Source organism: Dicentrarchus labrax, unplaced genomic scaffold (genome assembly GCF_905237075.1).
Source record: "Dicentrarchus labrax unplaced genomic scaffold, dlabrax2021, whole genome shotgun sequence".
Classification (NCBI taxonomy): domain Eukaryota; kingdom Metazoa; phylum Chordata; class Actinopteri; family Moronidae; genus Dicentrarchus; species Dicentrarchus labrax.
Genome location: NW_026136723.1, coordinates 21149467 through 21169257, shown reverse-complemented (window position 1 = coordinate 21169257; position 19791 = coordinate 21149467). Strand labels below are relative to the sequence as shown.

The 19791-nt window shown below is 40.9% G+C and overlaps 1 protein-coding gene across 1 annotated transcript in view; it reads left to right on the top strand.

The window, feature by feature from the left end:
* The window catches only part of ext1b (exostosin glycosyltransferase 1b), a 108592-nt gene that overhangs the window by 83704 nt on the left and 5097 nt on the right, over positions 1 to 19791 (top strand). Inside the window, exons 5-10 of the mRNA XM_051390273.1 lie at positions 2412 to 2544; positions 4962 to 5080; positions 8773 to 8868; positions 15473 to 15562; positions 17936 to 18096; positions 19491 to 19662. Coding sequence (XP_051246233.1) covers positions 2412 to 2544; positions 4962 to 5080; positions 8773 to 8868; positions 15473 to 15562; positions 17936 to 18096; positions 19491 to 19662 — 771 coding nt within the window. The remainder of the gene's footprint in view (positions 1 to 2411; positions 2545 to 4961; positions 5081 to 8772; positions 8869 to 15472; positions 15563 to 17935; positions 18097 to 19490; positions 19663 to 19791) is intronic.

The following is a 19791-nucleotide window of genomic DNA, read 5'->3' as shown; positions in this document are numbered from 1 at the left end:
GAAGCAAACACATTTCCAACCAATCACAAGGTCAATATTCGCCGGGACTGTGCTGCTGGTACACCTATTAAACTCACCTATTAAAGCCAAGCTCGCAATGTGCTCCCGGAGAAGCAGGATTTATCTATCATGCTCTAATTGGTTGATTGTGGCTGTTCTGGGGTGAGATTGAGTCGTCCATCATGTCCCGACTGAGGGCTGCCGACGGGGGAGGAGCTGCAGCCAAGCGAGCAAAATTGCCCGTCATAAGGTGTAAGGGCTCCGGGTGTTTTAAGGTGGCAGGCAGTGTTTTTATAGAGAAGTTAACGGATTCCGAGTTAATCTGTTCAGCTGAGGCAAATGGTTATCGACTGCCCTCGGGGACAAGGCTAGGGAGCGTAAAAAAATACAAAAATAAAAAACTCACATGCTGCTGTTTCAACACATCCCCGCCTTCCCATGATGCATTTCGATGTTGCTTTATCAATATTCTAACAGTAAGCGACCCTCCAAGCTCTATCATTAACTTCTTTTTTTACAATTCGTACAGCCATCAGCTGCTCAGTCCACCGGACTCTTTCACAAGCCAGCAGCCGTCACGTCCCCGATTCAAAGGAGGCCGTAAAACACAGCCGCAAAACCTGTGTCTGTTTTACTGAAGCAATTTGGCATGGCTCAAGGGCACAGCAGCAATATCTCTTTCCTCTGCCTGCCCGTTCAGCGAGCTGCAGCTGGGGGAAATAGCGGCCATTCTCACATCCAACAGTTTGACTGACTGCTCTATTTGGGCACAGAAAGGATCGGGGAAGGCCTGACTGACTGGTGCTTACATACAGCTGATGGCTTTGTCTGGCCCTTCTTCTTTTTTTTATTCCTTTTTTTTGTTTTCTCTCCGGTGGCCTCTGTCTGTGTGACTGCCCGGCGCAGTTGCCTTTGACTTGCTTGATCTGTTTACCAAAAAAAAAAAAAAAAAAAGACCTCCATTTGGTTTGTCTGCGGAGGAAATATTACACAATAAGATGGATTTATTTCAGCTCAGCTTTGTGCTACAGCGATTCACTCTTGACACGATCAATAGCCGCTATTGAGGTGATACAAAGCAAACATTTTGAAAGCTCAGCCGGCTTCTAACTTTCATCTAACGCCTACAGACTCACTTTTATATCGGTTTTTCAGCCGCTCTCACTCACTGACTGGGTTTTGAATACTCTGAATATCATTCTGAATTGAAATTAGGTTATTGGAAGTTGGAACATTAGCTGTGTTGGTATTCATTCACATTTATGACTATCTGCTTCTTGGATTTTTTTGTGTGTGTGAAAACTCATTTCGCAGTGTGAAATGTTTTATAGGTGTGATTACAAGGCTCATTGATCAAATCTTTAATATTTCATCCACCGTAATCTGAAAGGCAAACGTTTGTTCCTTCATCAGCACAAATATTTCTTATTATTATGAGTCCCCAGTGATCTGAATGAAATGTTATTCAAAGGTAGTTTTACTTACTTTTTTTTGGGATAAGTCTGACCTGCAAAGGAAGCCTCACAAATGGCAAAGTGGCCTGTAGAATACAGAGACCCTGTTGTAAGTAAAGTGACACAAGTTTGATTGTGGCAACACACAGTGTGTCCATTAATTGCTTTGTGGATGTCAAAGCAACCCAAATTCCTTTCAAGTCCCCACTGAAAAGCTTCAAAGTTAGATCAAACTTGTTTTTTCCCAGTTTCTCAGCATCTGTAACTTCTTTATGTTAGATTGTGGATTAATGAATATTCTAGATGTCTTGTGCATCATCTTTTATGTGTTTATATGTGATTCAGCACTATATGCAGTATTTGGCACTTTTAGAAACATTTCTTCTTAATAAATCTTTTAAACTCAAACAAATTATTTTAAAATGAACGTCCACAGTGTATAATGGGGAGTGGGTTGTATTTTAATGGGAAGTGTAGGATCCAGGGATTTTGTACTGAAGGGGCTCTAGTCTTTCGATCAGGTTAATTTACAGTATCAATCCCAAAGTCACAAGTTTGTCTCAACATTTTACAATCTGTAGAACATATGACGCTCTGTCCTTAGATCCTGTAATCGCCTTATAACAGAAGAACAACAGAAGAGCAACATACAAGAATAGGTGCCTTGTGTACAGAGTAGACAGAAATAGCAGTAGTAGAACAATAACAAAGAAACAGAGTTAAAGTAATAACAACCACAAGGTTAGCTTTCATATTTCCTATAATTGGCTTTCCATTTTGTCCCATCATCCTATTAGCAATCTCAATAATTTGCATTCAACTAATTAACATCTAGAGGAAAAAACTATTATTTTTAATTGAGAAACTGGTTGAAACTGCAACGCGTAAATGTGACGCTGAACATTAATTAAACACAAACTCTCTTAAGTAGTTTATTTGTGTTTCTTGGTGTTTCAGATCATCCAGGACCGCGTGTTGGAGCACGGCTCCAGGAGCAGCCTGATGTGGAACAGTCACCCTGGGGGACTCTTTGCCTTGCCGCAGTACTCCGGATACCTGGGAGACTTCCCCTTCTACTACGCCACACTGGGTCAGTAACACACATCATAAACTGTAAAGAGTGCCGTTACATAACAGCGATCACACTTCTACTGTACACACCTGTGTAGCAATGAATCTGTTACGGTTGGTGAGAAAAGTTTCTCTTAAGGCATCTCCACCATCCATCACTCCAACACCAAATATTTTCTACAAGAAAAGACTTTCCATAGATTTTGGTCCAGTTGAGGATTTGGACCTTGTCTGAACAGCAGAAAATATGGCCTCCAGCCCTGATCTACTGCCCTCCTCGAATGGCTGTGTCTAGCAGCAAGTGGAGTGGAGGAATAAGCCTTTGACGGATGTTTGTATTAGTCTTGCTGACACACCAGCCCGTCCATCACTGTTTTTTGAGTCAGCATTGCTACCACTGCTACCGCAACGGTTCAGCAGCGCCGAGTTTTCCCCCGCCACATATCTGTGACCCGGGGACCTCTCTATCCCTCACTTCTTCACTCCATCATCATCCAGCACTGCCACAAGCATCCGCGCACACACACGCTCGTACACGCACAGCCGGCGATAGTACGTATGGGCAAATGCAGTTGATGGAGCACCCGGGGTGGAGAGCTGATATTAAAATGGATGAGCGCGGTGACAGGCCTGGATTACAGCGCTGGCAAGTTTATTTGTTTGTCAAAGAGGAAGCAATTAAAACACGGAGGGGTTTTAGGGAGACACAGTGGCTTTTCTTTGATGGGTAAAAGAGTAAAATCAAAGAAGGCGAGTGACACTTCCTCTTGTTCTCTGCGAGCCAATAACAGGCGCGCACAACATACATATAAACGTTCAGTCACATAAAGCGAGAGCAGAGTTTGCCTTTGTTGCTTCAATAAAATGGACGTTTGATTTAGAAGCTGAAAGATACTGGCTTTTGGAAGCTGATAACAGTATGTATATTTGAGGATAATAAAAATCTAATAACAATATTTATTTAACCATTTGTGTTTTCACATTAACAAACAGTTAAGTAAAGATATACATATATAAAGATTACAGTTGAACAATAGTAAACAGTAAATCCAAGATAACAGTACATTATGAACTGTTAACATAATGGTCATCATTTCAATTCTATAACTATAAATTAAAACTTAAAACAAAACTTTATTATACTCTAATGGGGAAAAGTCAATGCCAATAAAATGTTTAACATGCTGCTATAACAGCCTTCACTCTTCTGTAAAGGCTTTCTACAAGAGCCTGGCTGCTGGGAGTTTCTCTCATTCGGCCACAAAAGAATGAGCGAGGTCAGCCAGTGATGTTGGTGTGGGGTGTCATCCCTCAGGTGTTGGATGGGGTCAAGGTCAGGTCTCTGTGCAGGCTTGTCAATTTGTTCCGAAACCAAGAAACCAAAATAAACTTGCTTTTTGTGCACAGGGTAACTGTCATGCTGAAGCAGGCAAGGGGCTTTCCTCAATCTGTTGCCATCAACTTGGAAGAACAATGCTGTCTTAAACCGTTAAAATTGCTCTCTGTGAAATGGTCTCAGATAGCAGAATCAGTGCTAAACTAGCCTTTTGTGCTGCTATAAACATTTAACTGGTGAGATGTGCAATATGCTGATACAGGATGTGATAAAAAGCCACAGAGAATCCTGTGCTAAAGAAAACAGCATGCACATCCAAAATTTAAAATATGCCACATGAAACAAATTCTGCTCCAGGTTTTGTTCAATGTTTCATGAAAAGTCTGTTTATGAGCTTGTTATAAATTTACATCCCAGGTGTTTAAAAACTCTGCGCACTCTTAACTTTTTCATTACAATCACAAGGATAGTTTACCAAGTTTTAAGACGGCGTATATTCCTCATCATAAAAGTTGCTCGGTGGCAGACAGAAGACTCCTCTAATGCTATCTCCTCTGCGCCATGCTTTGTTGGTTTGGGTTAGATTAGATTTAAATTAGGAAAAGTTGAACGTCCTCTATGATCCGTCTTGCTCAATATCTTATTTCCTGCTCATTTTCAGCCTCGATTACTCTATTCCAACATCAAGTCGGGCTGAATTTAAAGTCACATAAGCACTTAGTCGTCTGTTCATTGGGTTCCAGATACAGCTGAGGAGTTTTCAAAATTAAATATTCAGTGATCAAGAGATTTGGCATTTTCAAAACACATTAACATTGCTGAATATTTTAAGACTGGCTTTAAAACGTACATCCCTGACAATTAAATCATCTATATTTTTTAACTACTGACAGACTCTTTTCAAGTAACGTCCTTCACTGAAAATAGTTATTAAGTGTTTTGGAATGAGAGCCTTCATTTCTGCTCAGGCTTTTATTCTCTTCAAAGAGCCTGAAATTGCATTGATGGCTGACAGTCGGCTCGCTGTGTTCCAGCCAGCATTGTTTTTCTGTATTTGTTAAACTGCACTAATGAGTGACCGTCTTTTTGTTGTGTTTCAGGTATTAAACCATACCCCAAGTTCACAGCGGTCATCCATGCCGTCTCTCCTCTGGTGTCCCAGTCCCAGCCCATACTCAAGCTCCTGGTAGCTGTGGCCAAATCCCAGTATTGTGCACAGGTAAAGGATTTGTGTGTGTGTGTGTGTGTGTGTGTGTGTGTGTGTGTGTGTGTGTGTGTGTGTGTGTGTGTGTGTGTGTGTGTGTGTGTGTGTGTGTGTGCGTGTGCGTGCGTGCGTGTGTGTGTGGTTTTCACTGCAGCATCCCCCAGAATCCTCCCCTGATCTCCACTTTGTGACTCCTCAAATTGCGCTGCATTATGTGGCTCATAAGGCTGCTTTGCAATCGCATTTTCAAACCAGTGCAACAACAACGCTCATCCTTCATCCCTGTGTGTGTGTGTGTGTGTGTGTGTGTGTGTGTGTGTGTTTTTTTTAACTTCGGTGGATTGAATTAGAGCAGCAGTTTGTAGCGGTGCTACATCTGTCTCCATGGCAGCGAAACCCCCTTCAGCACAGCTGGAGACGGCATGTATTGATTCCCCTGCTTGCTCCTTACCAGCACGGGAAATGAAATGGAATTGGCTCCCCAATGGCTGGTTTTTGTGTGTGTGGGTGTGTGGGTGTGTATGTGTGTGTCTCTGTTTGTTTGTTTGGCCAGCAGAGCATATGAGTAAGCAAGTTTGTATTTTGTGTAGGAGGGGTGTGTTTCCATGTGAGTGCTGTGCATGATTGTGCAGATCTGTAATTGTGTGTTATGCGTAACAGTGTAATTGTTTGGGCAGTAGAATATACAATATGAACTTGTGTTTATGTAGACCGGATGCTTGTACGTGTGTGCTTTAAACCTGTTTGTATTTTCTGTCTGCGGTTGTCCATGTGTGTATTTTTGTAGATACCATCCATGTGAACATGTCGACTCTGCATATCCCTGTGGGTAGGGCTTGGTACTATTTGAAATCCATGATACTAGTGCTGATATGATATATTGGTTTCAGTCCTGATACCAAAACAACATTTTGTTCAGTATCTTATTTTAAGTAATATAAACATATTGTTTCATAAAACCTTAATTTTCATTTAAATTACCTTGTGGAGGATTTAGTGGCATCTAGTGGTGAAGTTTCAGATTGCAACAGACTGAACACAACTCCCATCTGTATTTCACATCTTGGGAATGAGAATGGGCTTTGATGTGTGCAGGAGTGGTTGTGAAACTAGTGAAAAAACACAAAATGCCCTATCAAGAGTAGTATTTGGTTTGTCCGTTCTGGGCAACCAAAATACTGGCTCCCTTCAAAGATGGCAACCCACTGTGTCTGTAGATACAAACAGCTCATTCTAAGGTAATGGAAACACAACGATTCCTAAATTCAAGTAATTATACACATGAAAACATGCCCATAAATAATATATTGCATTTCTGCCAGTTGATCTTCCTAAATGTGACACATTGGACCAATAAAAGCCAAATTGCTCAAATGTTACACTTCTCATCTCATGGATCTGAGAAAGCAATCGATGCCAACTGTTGACAGTTTTTGTCCTTCAGATACATTTCAGCCGGTACCACAGTGGTACAATATCCAGTCCTATCTTTGTGTGGTAGCCCAGAACTACACATCCCGTTATCAGCGCACTTTCAGCCAACCACTCTTAGAAACACTCTCCCATAATAGCAGCTTGAATGAGTAAACTCCTTCTCTCTTCTTCACTTTCATGGAGGTGCTTTTGTGTTTGTGTTCTTCAGGCTGTGCATGCAGAGTGGAGAGCCAGGTACACAGCCGGGGTGTTTTCTTCCACTTTTGGCGTTCAGAAAAAAGGAGAGGGGGGAGGGTTGCTGCTGGGCTACGACCGGATGAGGAAAGGGATATAAATAAATGAATGAAAGGGGAAGAATGAAAGAACACAGAGGGTGGAGGAGGCTAAATTGGACACAAGAAAGCTTCTTGCATCTGACACAGCAGTGGCTTCCTACTGAGTGTGTGTGCTCGTGTGTGAATGTGTGCACGAAGCGTTTCTTCCACTCGTGCTACAGATACACCACACACTTTCTTCACCCTTTTCCTCCAGTCGTATATACACACATGCAAGCATACGTACACAATGCTACCATCAGCGCCCTAAGAGAGCTAGTGAGCTGACAGAGACACCATCTGTCTTTCTAATCAAACAGGAATAGAGCCCTGTTAGGTGGATTAACGCCTTTCTCAGCTGTGTGTGTGTGTGTGTGTGTGTGTGTGTGTGTGTGTGTGTGTGTGTGTGTGTGTGTGTGTGTGTGTGTGTAGATCCAGTCTGTGTACCTGTTGTTATCTTACAATGACAAACACTTTTCCGCCCAGATTCTGCCTCACGAAAGAAGCTTGTTTTGTTTTTTATCTATATTTGCCCATAATAATGAGATAATTTTGCAATTTAATCAAACAGCTGCATGTCATCTTTTTCTTTTTTCACTCCACTAACACACATCTGCTGTAGTCACAAGGCAACACCTTAACACAGACATCCAAATGGCTCGCAGCTCATAATTTGGCAGGTCCAGTCAGGGTGCAGAGTCCCAGAGGGGAGCTGCTGCTGTGTGTGACGTAGTTAATGTCAGAATGAAGTGAAACTTTATTGATCCCTGCAGGGAAATTCTTGTGGTTTCGCCTCCATCAGGGACGTCTGAGCGCAGTGTCAGCTGGGATGGATTAATTTACTGATTCGTTCAAGGACATTTCAGCAGGGCAGATGTTAGCTGACACACTACCTGAAAGTAGATGCTGATGATGTGTTGTTATTATTATTAAAATAAAAACATTCTAATATTGGTTGTTATTGCACTCTGCTTTGCATTTGCTTGTCTTAATGTCTCAAATGATAATATATCAACATCAATCAAGATTTACTAAACTAAAAATAAAAGTGTATAATAAACTACAATAACATAATATGAACTGTGAGTGTTGAGTATGTATGTATGCCAGTACACTAATTCAGCACAACCCTGACCCTAAACACAACATAACCCTAATTCTTTTGCCATTCATAATCCATTTTAACAACAACTCCTCTGAAAAATACAGAGGTCTGGACCTCAGTGGCAGGTACAGCCGGTACCCATTTCAGGTGCCGGCCATGTCTACTTACGGTTGCTAAGCCATTATTGGACAATCGCCATTTGGGGAAGGAGGAAGTAATTTAAAATGCCAAAACTTTAAAATGAGAAGAACAGGCTGGGTGTACTGTTGTGGAAATGTGTGTGTAAGGGCAGACAGGAGTCATGTCAGGTGTATGTATATATGTGTTTCTCATCAAACATTAATGAGGTCTGCTACCGAAGTGAATGGGGAAGGTTAACTCAGTGTGACATTTCTGTGTTGGCTGACCTGCACGTCGCTGAGTCCAAGTCATATAAAACACTATGTGACTGCGGCTGGAGAACACGAATCCTTCGTGTAAAAACATAGTCTGATTGGAGGTGGAGCGTGACATCATACGGGCTGGAAAATGTGTTCAGTAATATGTAGTACTTAGAAATGAAACCTGACAATGTGACTTGATTGGTTATGGTCTGAATTGTACAAACCATTCTGGAACCTTAATTGGAAATGTTTTATCACTTCAGTTGCCCTTCTGGCTCTTTAACATTCAATTAGCCTGTAATAAGGCGACATTCTCTGTGCCGCACGTCACGTAAATGTCACATGTTCAGTGGGTTGATTCAGGAACATGCTGGGAGGTGTGCTGCGAGTTATTTTGGTTCATTGAAATCAAATTATATACAATGCAGTCATTTGGCGCAGGTAATGAGACCTTCCTTCTTTCTTTTTTAGATCATTGTCCTGTGGAACTGTGACAAGCCTCTCCCTGCCAAGCACCGCTGGCCTGCCACTTCAGTGCCCGTCATCGTCATCGAGGGAGAAAATAAGGTGAGCAGCACGCACACTTTTCCTCTCACTTACCTTAAAGGTGCGATCGCTATCATTTCTAATTAGGTAGCTCATCTTATGCAGACTGTAAAGATACTGTATGTGGGCACGTTTTATTCAGTCTGAGAGTTTCTTGGAGTTAATGAGTTTCGATTTGTGCTGCACTGATTCCATTAAAAGACAGTTTGTGTGGTTTTAATTAAAGCTCAGTAATGGAAATAATATACATTGAGTGGCTGATGCATATTGTTAGGAAAGATAAGGAGGTAATGAAGCACATATGCATAGTAGCATTCTTTTATTTTAAATGTGTTTATGCTGTTTATTCTTTACTTTAATCATAACCCAAACTGTCTAATTAACTGAAGAGAGTGACAAAATCTCTCGTATATATATACGCAATGAAAACATGCCCAGAAAGCTAGCTACAGCCTGGATTTAATTATATTTCAGGTTGACTTTTCTTAATGTGTATAATGACTCATGTTCCTCACATCCATGCAGTCATTTCAAAGTCATAATTACAAAAAATGTTTTGATAGGGATGCAGTTAGAGAGTTACAATATGTGCTGATTGTTTCCTCAATTAATCGGTGGTCTATAAAATGAAAATGGTGAAATAACAATCAAAATCCCCCAAATATTCCGTTTACAATCATATAAAACAGAGAAAAATGGCAAATCCTCACAACTGAGAAGCTGAAACAGGAGAATTTTGTGCATTAATTCTTGAAAAATGACAATTATGCTGTTAGTTGATGATTCATTTTGTGTTGATTGATTAATTGACTCCTCCATTCAGCTCTAATGTTATTACTGGTATTTCTTCTTGAACTATCCTCTTCACCACACATTTTCAAATACACATGGAGAAAAAGGGTTTACATATGACTCAGAGCTTTTAAAAAACAAACTGAAATGTGCATAAACATAATGTTTTACGTGCGACGCCATCACAAGAGACATATTTGTTTCTTTGGACCCTCCAGCCAGACATAACCCACAACCCTGAGCCAGGAGCATGCCTCAGTGGCATTTATTATGACAACCTTATTAGGCTTTTACGCTGGAGACTCTGCCCTGTTGACGGAGTTGCTGTGTTTATCTTAACCTCCCTGTGACCTCTCCATGTCAGAGTCAAAGGTGGACACTCAGGCCTCTAGACGCTGTTCCAAGCTCAGTTTTACTATTTCCAAAGCTCACGTTGGAGCTCTTTTTTTGTTGGTTTTTTTTTAGGAAAAAGGAAACACTATCTGGTTGCTCATCTGTATTTCCAATACATCAGACTCATCCGACACTGTCCTCTCTTCCTCTTCCACTCGTGAGGACTAAACTTCAGCTGTCAATCAGAGGAAGTGGTTTTCACATCAGCGTCAGTCACCCGGCGGTAGGCTGGGTTTATGGTTTTCCTCTCCTCGTGGCTCTGAGTGGTTTCTCCCAAGCTGTCAATCACAGCGGGAGGGCGCTGTGTGTAGCTGTGTATCCGTGAAAAGTGAGCAGAACAGGCTTAGTGTACCGGCGTGTGTGTGTGTGTGTGTGTGTGTGTGTGTGTGGGTGTGGGTGTGGGTGTGTGTGCCAGGCGGCCTGTGGTTTGTTGTGGTTGTGGCGGGTTCTGTGTTTACTGTGGCGAGCCAAGCTGTGTTCCTCCACCCCACAGAGAGAGAGAGAGAGGGTTTTTCATCCCTTTTTCCTGCCACTTTCTTTATTGTCCTCTCTCTCTTTCATCCGCTTCCTCGCTCACAGATCCTCTCTTTTTTCATCATTTCTCTTCCTCTCATCCTTTTTTTTTTGCTTCTTTCTCTCTCTATCGCTGCATCATCCTCTCCTTTCTCCTCAGCTTTTTTTGCATGCTTTCTTCAGGACCATAGCCAGAAGTTTAGAAATATTGAGGTGAGTCTAAGTCCCCCCCCGTCCCTAATTTATAAAATGGTTTATATGTCTCATATATTATTATTATTTTTGTCAGTAAGTTTTATTTACTAACACGAAGGCCTAAATTCTCATTCAAAGCATACACACTGCCAGGAATAAAAAAAAATCGAAATCCCTTATGTATTTATTTATTTATTGTTGACCTAAAAGAAGTAAAAATTTAAATATATTGAGAAATACCAGACTCAGCCTACAAACCCGTAATTGTATCATGAAAACCTCCCTACAGGTTCCTTAAAAACACACTGTTCCAGGATATGCCTGACTGTCCTTCACTTCCTCACTTATTTCCCTTTCAATTCACACATCTTCCTCGCCTTTTATGTCTTTAAGGCCAAAGAATATCAATTTTATATTAAACCTTTCAAACGTGTGTTCCTGACAGTAAAGATTTGCCCCCTGGATTAGCTATGGTTGCTAATAAGCATAAGGATCTTTTTCCAGAGGAACTTGCAGCTGAAAATAGTCCCAAATAAATTTACCTTTCTCTCCTTTTTGAGTTACATTTGCTAAAAGCTGCAGTGCCCAGCTGTTTTAGGAAATTACTAAGCCTATTTTAAAAAGGAAATGATATATTTGTGACCTATTTTTAAATGATTTACATCTTCAGTAGGAACAAATGAGCTAACACCAATCTTATCCTTTAAAAATGTTCCCTCTTTTCCTCCCTCTGCCATCCTCTCTGGCACGGTGGCCAAAAAGCTGGTTTATGACTGTTGACTTAAGCCGTGTGTGAATCCCAGCGACGCTTAATGTGGTTTACATACTCTGGTGGCCCTCCTCTCTCCTTTCACTGTCTCTCTCCTCTGCTGCTGTCCTTTAGAGAGGAGGTGAAGTGCTGGAGGCAGATTCCTGCTGCAAGAGCTCACATTCCTGGAGAGCACCAGGAAGCCCCAGGCTAATATGTCGCACTTCTAACATTACAAACCATCTGGGGGTTGGAAACACCAGACTCTCATCCTCTCTTTCTGTCTTTTGTCTTTTTTCTGTCTCTCTCTCTCTCTCTTTTTGTTGTTTGTCTTGCTGTCACTTTCCTCCCCTCTTGTCTCCTTTCTCGCTCTCTCACCAACTCCTCTTCGCTGGTATTGTCTCCGACACATTCTGCTGAAAAACAAGTGGAAAACACGGAGCGGAGAGAGGGGATTGTTTTCTTTCTCTCTTCATGCCCGTGAGGAAATTGCAGCAGTAATGATGACACTAGAAATGAGAGGGAGGTACGGCCTCTCCTCTTTCCTCTCATTTTCCCTCTCCTTTTCTTTCGTCTGTAAATACAACTGTCACTCACAAACCTCGGCTCCTCCACACAGCGACTGTCAAAACTTTCAGCTGCTGTTGTTGCCTCTGGAGGGTTTTCGAAGAGTAGAGAAGTAGACGGCACTTGACCTCATCGACTGCTGACATCCGCCCCAGAAGCTCTGGGAAGACTCAACTGTGTGAGGTGGTGGGAGCTGGAAATGGGGAGATGTAAAATTAAGCTCTTTAGTCCTTGTTAATTTTCTTGTTTTTCTTCAAAGCACCGGTAGATATAAAAAAAGGGTTAGATTATCCCAATGTAAGTCCTTAATTCACTATTTACAGTTTTGAAAATTAGAATAACTACCTATGTAAGTTCAATCTGCCTTTTTGACTTTTATTTGTATTCATTCTTCACCACCAAACTGACCCACGTTGATTATGAACACATACAACTTCAGGGAACAGCTGTACTAGTATAAATTATAAGAAAATAAGCCAAAAAACTTGTACAGTGTACAATCAGGTCTAAAAAAGAAGTGTCTTATCTCAATTTGAGCCCTTAAAACAGTATTTAAATGTTTTAAATACAATTTTTTTTCCTTATTAAGTTGCCAATTAATAGTTTAGATGTTTAGGGCACAACATTTTTGGCAGGTTCTAGCTTTTCAAACATAAACACTTGTTGCCTTTCTCTAGCTTACATGATTGTAAACTTTACACTAAGTGTTGTCTAATGAGCACCTGGTAGACAGGCTACACGCCTGTCTACCAGGTGCTCATTAGACAAGAAGTCAAATCATGCAAAAGAAGGGGTTAAATTCCTGCAAACTTTCAGTCATAGACCTTCATAAATCATTGGATTTATCATTCAAAACAACATCTTTATTCTGTAGCCACAGTCTGCAGCAACCAAATCACAAACACTAATTACAATTAGAACGGGAATGAATTTAGGGACGCTTTTAATCAATTATATCTGTGTTGTATTTGGTTCAGATGTTTGTGATTTGACTCTTCTTGACTTGATCTGATACTTAATATAATTGTAAAATTAAAAATCTTTGCGTTTTGGACTGTCGGTTAGATTAAATAAGCAATTTGAAGACACCACCTTGGCCACTGGGAGAGTGTGATTAATATATTTTGTGATATTTTGTGGTTTAAAGTAACCTTTAGTTGTAGCACTCTAGTGGAAAACAGGCTTCACACAGCTTGACAATAAAGCCATGAATTCATTTTCCGTGGTGTTAGTTTCTGCCCTCGGCTGTAGGAGTGATGAAGACCTGTTGAGAGTGAGGTCACTCTGCTGGAGCGCAGCAGGCAGACAATGCCAGGTGTTTACAGAGAAAAGAGGTCAACACTGACTATTCTTAAATGTAAATGTAATGGCTTTTCAGTGCAGGTGGTGTTTTAAAAGTATACTTACAGAGGTCTGACCTTCAGAGCTGTGCTGAATAACAGGCTTTTTCCAGGCTGTGTGTGTGTGTTTGTGTGTGTGTGTGCGTGCGTGCATCCATGTATAAATGCCGTGTCTATGCATGTGTTTGTGTGTCTACCATTAAAACTATGCATCGGCGAGCTGTTTCTTGTTTGTGTGGGAGGTTGTTTGAGTTGGAGCACACATCCAGTTTACAAAACACACATTCACCCTCAACGAGAAGCTGCAGTTTTCTCATCCGAGTGCTTCTCATCATAGGAATACACCAAAGACTTCTTAATATCCTCGAGATGTTGATCTTTCCATCCACCCACCAGACCCCTGCCACCATCACACTCTCTGCTTCCAGTAAATATTCAAGGACCATCATGTGTTTTACAGTTTGCCATTAAATATACATATTTAGTTTTCAACAGTGGCGGAGAGGGAAAGGTAAATGTGTTCTTTATGTAGGACACATGACTCAAGCTGTATGTGTCTGGCTGCATTTATGTGTTGTTATTGATTTAAAATAGAAAGACGACCCTGCAGTAGTAATGGAAACTTGTATCAGCACTCCATCACTGAGAACAATGGGGAGCAGCCTGCAGGAAAGCGTAGGATATTGGCTTTTCTCTTCTTCTCGGAAGACTGCTGTTTGTTGATGTCACGGCTTGTGTTGTCTCCCTCGAATCCCATGAATTTGTAAGCAATCTTTAAAAATGTATACAGCAGGGAAGAGTTTTTATTCTAAAACGTATCTCACATTGAGGTTCTAGGTTGACGAGTGGATCTCATTTCAAACTCATGAGCTTTGGGTAGCGATTGAAAGAATTAGATGTCAGGGTGGCTGGGCTCATCCATAAAGCATCTATAATCAATATTTTTTATATTGGATGGATAACACGACTACTTGTATGTGAGAGCGGTCATGCATATTGATCACAACGAACTCGCAGCGAACTGCTTTATGGAGCATTTTAATGTCTTTTAGATCATTGATCTGGTTTTATGGCCCACAACTTTACTGTTTTGATTCGCTCTCACAGCGTCATTTTTGGCCACAATAGCTGCTGTTTTCGGCAAAAGAAGCTCTAAAAAACACAGCTGTATGCTACCTTTCAGACTCGTTGAGAAAAACTTTGAGATTGACTTGTTTAGGTGGATACAAACACAACTCCAAATGTTACTATAATATTGCTCGGTGTCTGGTTGATGTGCAAACTACTAAGTTGAAAATGTGTTTAGCTTGTTTTTGCTGCCCTCAAGTGGCCAGAAAAACAATTAGACTTGCCATTTGTGGACATCTTGCTTGTACATCTGATGCGGATGCCTCCTTGTTGCCTCTCTCTGGAGGTTTTTCGGGCACATCCAAGTTGCCCAAGACAAACCCAGGACATGCTGGTTGGGATTACATAGAGTATCCCATCTTGCCTTGTAACGTTTTGGGAATCTCGAGGAGGAGCTGAAGGATGTGGCTTGGGAGAAGGTCATCTAGGCTACATTGCTGAAATCTGCAGCCACCGCTCCCTGAGACTAAATAAGTGGCAGAAAATGAAGGGATGCATGGATTTAAACATGATGGCAATTTTGCTTGCTTAGAAATTAGAGTCAACATTAAAAAAATATGTTTTTATTTTTAAAAATGCATTCTCAGATAAAATAGTCCATATTTTGAACAAGCTCCACACTCTTAATCTTCTTAATTTAATGTTTCCATGGAAACAATCAATGTAAGTCATCTTGGTGAATAAACACCTCCACAAATAAGCAGTTTCATGAAAAAATGGGGACAACAACGTTCAAGAATTAATTCTACTGACCATAAAGGGCTGTTTTACTCCGTTTTCAGACATCCATCCACAGCTTTCAGAGCTACATTTGCTCCTTCAGCCTCTTTAATGTGTTCCAGGCAACCAAATGATCACAAATGAATGCTGTTTGAAGAGGGCCATCCAACTGTTCTCATTCTTATGATGTGGTTTTAACCGTTTGTGCGCTCTGTGTTTCCCTCTGCAGGTGATGAGCAGTCGTTTCTTGCCCTACGAGACCATAGTGACAGATGCTGTTCTCAGCCTGGATGAAGACACAGTGTTGTCCACCACAGAGGTATCTCGTAATATAATTGTTGAATGGAAAAATATCTCTTCTTTCTCTCTTTTCTATCTCCCTCTTCTCCGTCTCGATAGTCTGCTCCTCTTGAGACAAAACAAAGTTGCAAACTCTCTCTGTGTCCCAAATGCAACTCTCTGATTGCATTTTCTCTCAATTTTTTATCTCTCTTTCGGTTTGTCCCTGGTGTTTTCAAGTTATCGCTCTGCAGCTTGATTTTTAAATCGCTTAAACTACTCTAACTTTTATTCCCAGTGCTTTACTTTTTTCCCTTTCTGCCTTTCTTTCTCTGCCTCTATTTACGTCTCTTGCTTCTTTTCTTTCAATCTTCCACCTCATGTTGTGGCGTTTGTAATCACGCTGTACATCCCGAATCCCCAATTTGAGAACAGCGCTGTTATGGGCATTTTTTGCTCCACATGCTGTCAGGAGTGTTCCTGTTTTTCCCGGGGACACGTTTTGGCGCAGCACCATGGGAAGCCAGATGCTGCTTTGAACAGTGCAGAATTAGATCTCATAAAGGCTGTTTGTGCGGAGGATCAAGATGGCAAGGCAGAGCTGGCGTTGAAGGGAAAATCCAGCCCCAAAAAACCCAATCGACCCGTGTTTCTCCCATGAAGACAGTTGGATCACAAACAAATAAACAATTCCCAAAAGTTTCAGAGCCCAGGGAACATCAGTGCCGTCGCAAGTAAAAAAAAAAATTTCAGCCAAAAATACCATCACAGGTTTCTGCGTCATGATTCTTCGTCTTTCCGTCCTTCCCATCATATAAAATCTTTAACTTGACAGCATAAAAGCGACAATTTGGCCTCTCAACAAGAACAATATCCTCATTTTGTTCATCCGCTTCCTCAGTTTTCTTCACCCTTAAGTGAAGATTGCGAGGAGAGTTGACCCTCTAAATAAAATATAAACTAGCACCCAGTTCTTCTGGATGATTTTCATTGTTTTTTTATGGTCCAACATGCCCATTTTTCCAGGAATACTTTCTTTTGATTCACATCAACATACTGGTTGATCACAGTATTTTTCCCCTTGTAACTGTATTGGCTTTCAACTAGCTTTGTCTTGCTTTGAAAACCACAAAAGAGAGTCAGAGCTCTTCTTCTTTACCTTCGGGACTTGTTTCTATGCACACATTCTGGCAGGAAGAGCAGATAAAAATGATGTGCATTGTGTTTTATGGTAGTTTTTGACATAGGTATCCATTAATATAAGCACTCTCCCAGCGTAGTATAGTATGGTAATATGTGCTGTAATGTAGAGCGAGCTGTTTGTGGAGCTGCCGAGGCCCTTTTTGATGTTTCCGTCTAATTATTTGATTGAATGCTTTGATCGCCACCACAGAAGTTGGCTGCAGGCAGCTGCTTAGGAATGACTTCTTTGTGTTTCATGAGGTTTTGCCTCTGTTGTATTTTCACTATGGCGTGTTTGAGTGTGCACTTCGTTTGTTAGTTCTCCCTGTAGTGTTTTTCTTTCTCTCTGTCTCTTTTCTTACACAATACATACTGTAAGTTACAACTTTTGGAAGATTAATGAACATTTCTAAGAGAATATTACACGTTTTAAATGTAAAAAAAAAAATTAAATACAGAATACCTTCAGGAATACTCTTCTGTCAGTTTTGTCTTGTGTTGCTGGGGTGTGTTGTAATAATAGCTTTATTAATAGTTAATAACTTACTAATGCTTTTTATATCAATTATAATCCATTAATGAGAGTAACTTTGGGTTGCCAGGTTGTGAACAAATCCCTTTTGCAGATGTTTATCCTTGCTATTTGGTAATAATTGTTATAAATGATGCTGTTCCATTCTGCTTGTGAGAACAGTTTCTAATAAGCCATCAAGTCTGGAGTTGATTTTAGTCCAGATACGCTGCAGGTTTTGCAGTGGTCTATTAGAGCAGTATTGCCAGGGGATACTTGGAAAGATTGTGGAATAGCTAAACTAATTTGAAAAAGTAGATATAATGATTTTAATAAAAAATAAAAAAAGGGCTGTAACTTGCTGTAAACATCATGTGTTGAGAGTGCATAAATACCTAGCAAGAGAAAAAGTTAGCTAACATCAATAGATAAATCAATGGTTGAAGGTACTTGAGTTCATCTGAAAGGGGTTGTGGGGGTCTGTCAGACAAAACAGGTTAGTAACCTGCACTGTGATGTCCACCTGAGCTATACAAGAACAATCTAAAAAGGCCATGTACTGAAGGAGGATAAACCTGGCAACCCAAAGGTTATTAATTGCTTATAACTGATATAAATCATTAATACACAACTTAGAAAGGGTGAATTATTAAGACATGGTACCCATTATGCATATGTTAAGTGTTCTTCATCATAATATGGTGGAATCTGTGTGTCCAGGTGGACTTTGCCTTCACCGTCTGGCAGAGTTTTCCAGAGCGAATCGTGGGGTACCCCGCCCGAAGCCACTTCTGGGACAGCAACAAGGAGCGTTGGGGTTACACATCCAAATGGACCAACGATTATTCAATGGTGCTGACTGGAGCCGCCATCTACCACAGGTACAGCACTTCACATTATCGGTTTCTGAGCTCCAATGTGCGGCAGTTCTACTGTTTCGCTCTGCTCCTTTGTTTTCTTTCATGCTCCTTAGTTCTTTTCTGTTACCTTTCTGTTATATGGGGATCACAGCTTTGCTCTACTCTGCTCTCCGGTGTTCAGTTGTCTTTCTTTGATACAACACTTTGATGCAGTGATCTGTAGGTTTTGAAAGTAGGTGTGATGTTCGGTGTAATGCAGCCTCAGGAAACCGGTGTTTTGACACGTGTATGTTTTATCCAAAAAATGTCAATTTGTCTGCTACACGGCGTTCCATAGCTCCTGCATTTAGTCATACTACAGACCTGTCAGCTTTAATATGGCTTCACTCAGCTGTGATGGGAGCAGACCATTAAGCTGTAGTCAGCCAATCGCTGCAGCCAAACGCTTAATCACTTTGAATAAGTCTGTCGTTCAATCCGTCCGGGAACTTGAGCAATCGGCCTGTTGATGAATTTAGAGTTCTACCCGGAGGCTTCAACCTGGAACATAAAGGGGTCTTAAATTTGTGATGCGTTTAAATTAACTTGTCCACACAGTTCCTTGTTACATACACTAGTCTCCAGATATCTTTTAAGGTCTGGAATTCTGGGATTATTCACCTTCATAGTGAAGTTTCCAGGCATTAATCCAAAAACAATCTTCTGAGAGTTTGTGAACATAATCAGCGTCGTGCGCAGACACTGGAGTAGAATGAACGTTGGCGAATCAATATACACTTTAATGTGTGCTAGGGAAAGTGTAAAGGAAATGAAGAAAAAGACCCTGAAATTGAATAGGACCAAAGGATGTTAGGTCATAAATGTGCAGTTATGTGTTCTGGAAGAAGGCCATGTGGATACACCCTTCATTTGTCTTTATTTTCCATTTAACGCTTTGACCTTGTGACTCTTAGTTTTGCTTCTGTTGGCGGTTGTTTTAATCCACGTTGATATACAGTTGCCTACGCATCCCGCAGTTACAGAGCAACATTATCATTAGTTTTGAGTTGTGTTTCTTTTCACTCTCTTTTAGCTCTCTCTTCTCTGAGGGAAGTTATCTGGCTCCGAATTAATGCTCCACTATGTTCACCAGCTAGTCGCTCAATGTTGTTATATGGTTATATTATGGTTATATGCCTTTTGGTGCTGAGCAGGTAGTGTACAGTAAGTTTTTAGAGCTTTTTCACTGCTAATAACTACATACTGCACAAACAACACTTAAGTTGAGGGCGTTCAGGTGATAACTCTCTGCGGGTTTATCACTATGAGCAACCCCTTTCACATCGTTTCCACATTGTCATTGATACATTCGTCTGTTGACCCACCCAGATCGGTTCCCTCTTCTTATTGTAACTCCTTCCTGTCGTCTCTCGCAGGTATTACCATCACCTGTACACCAACTACTTACCCACAAGTCTGAAGAGCATGGTGGACCAGCTGGCCAACTGCGAGGACATCCTGATGAACTTCCTGGTCTCTGCTGTCACCAAGCTGCCGCCCATTAAGGTCACACAGAAGAAGCAGTACAAGGAGACTATGATGGGACAGGTAATTGAAACCCTTTTCATGAGTGGATTCATGGTTTTTTTTAAATTTATGATTGCATTTATATATTTGGATGATTGATTAGAGCTGTTACAACAAAACAGCTGCCAGTTGAGAGAATTGTTTTGCATT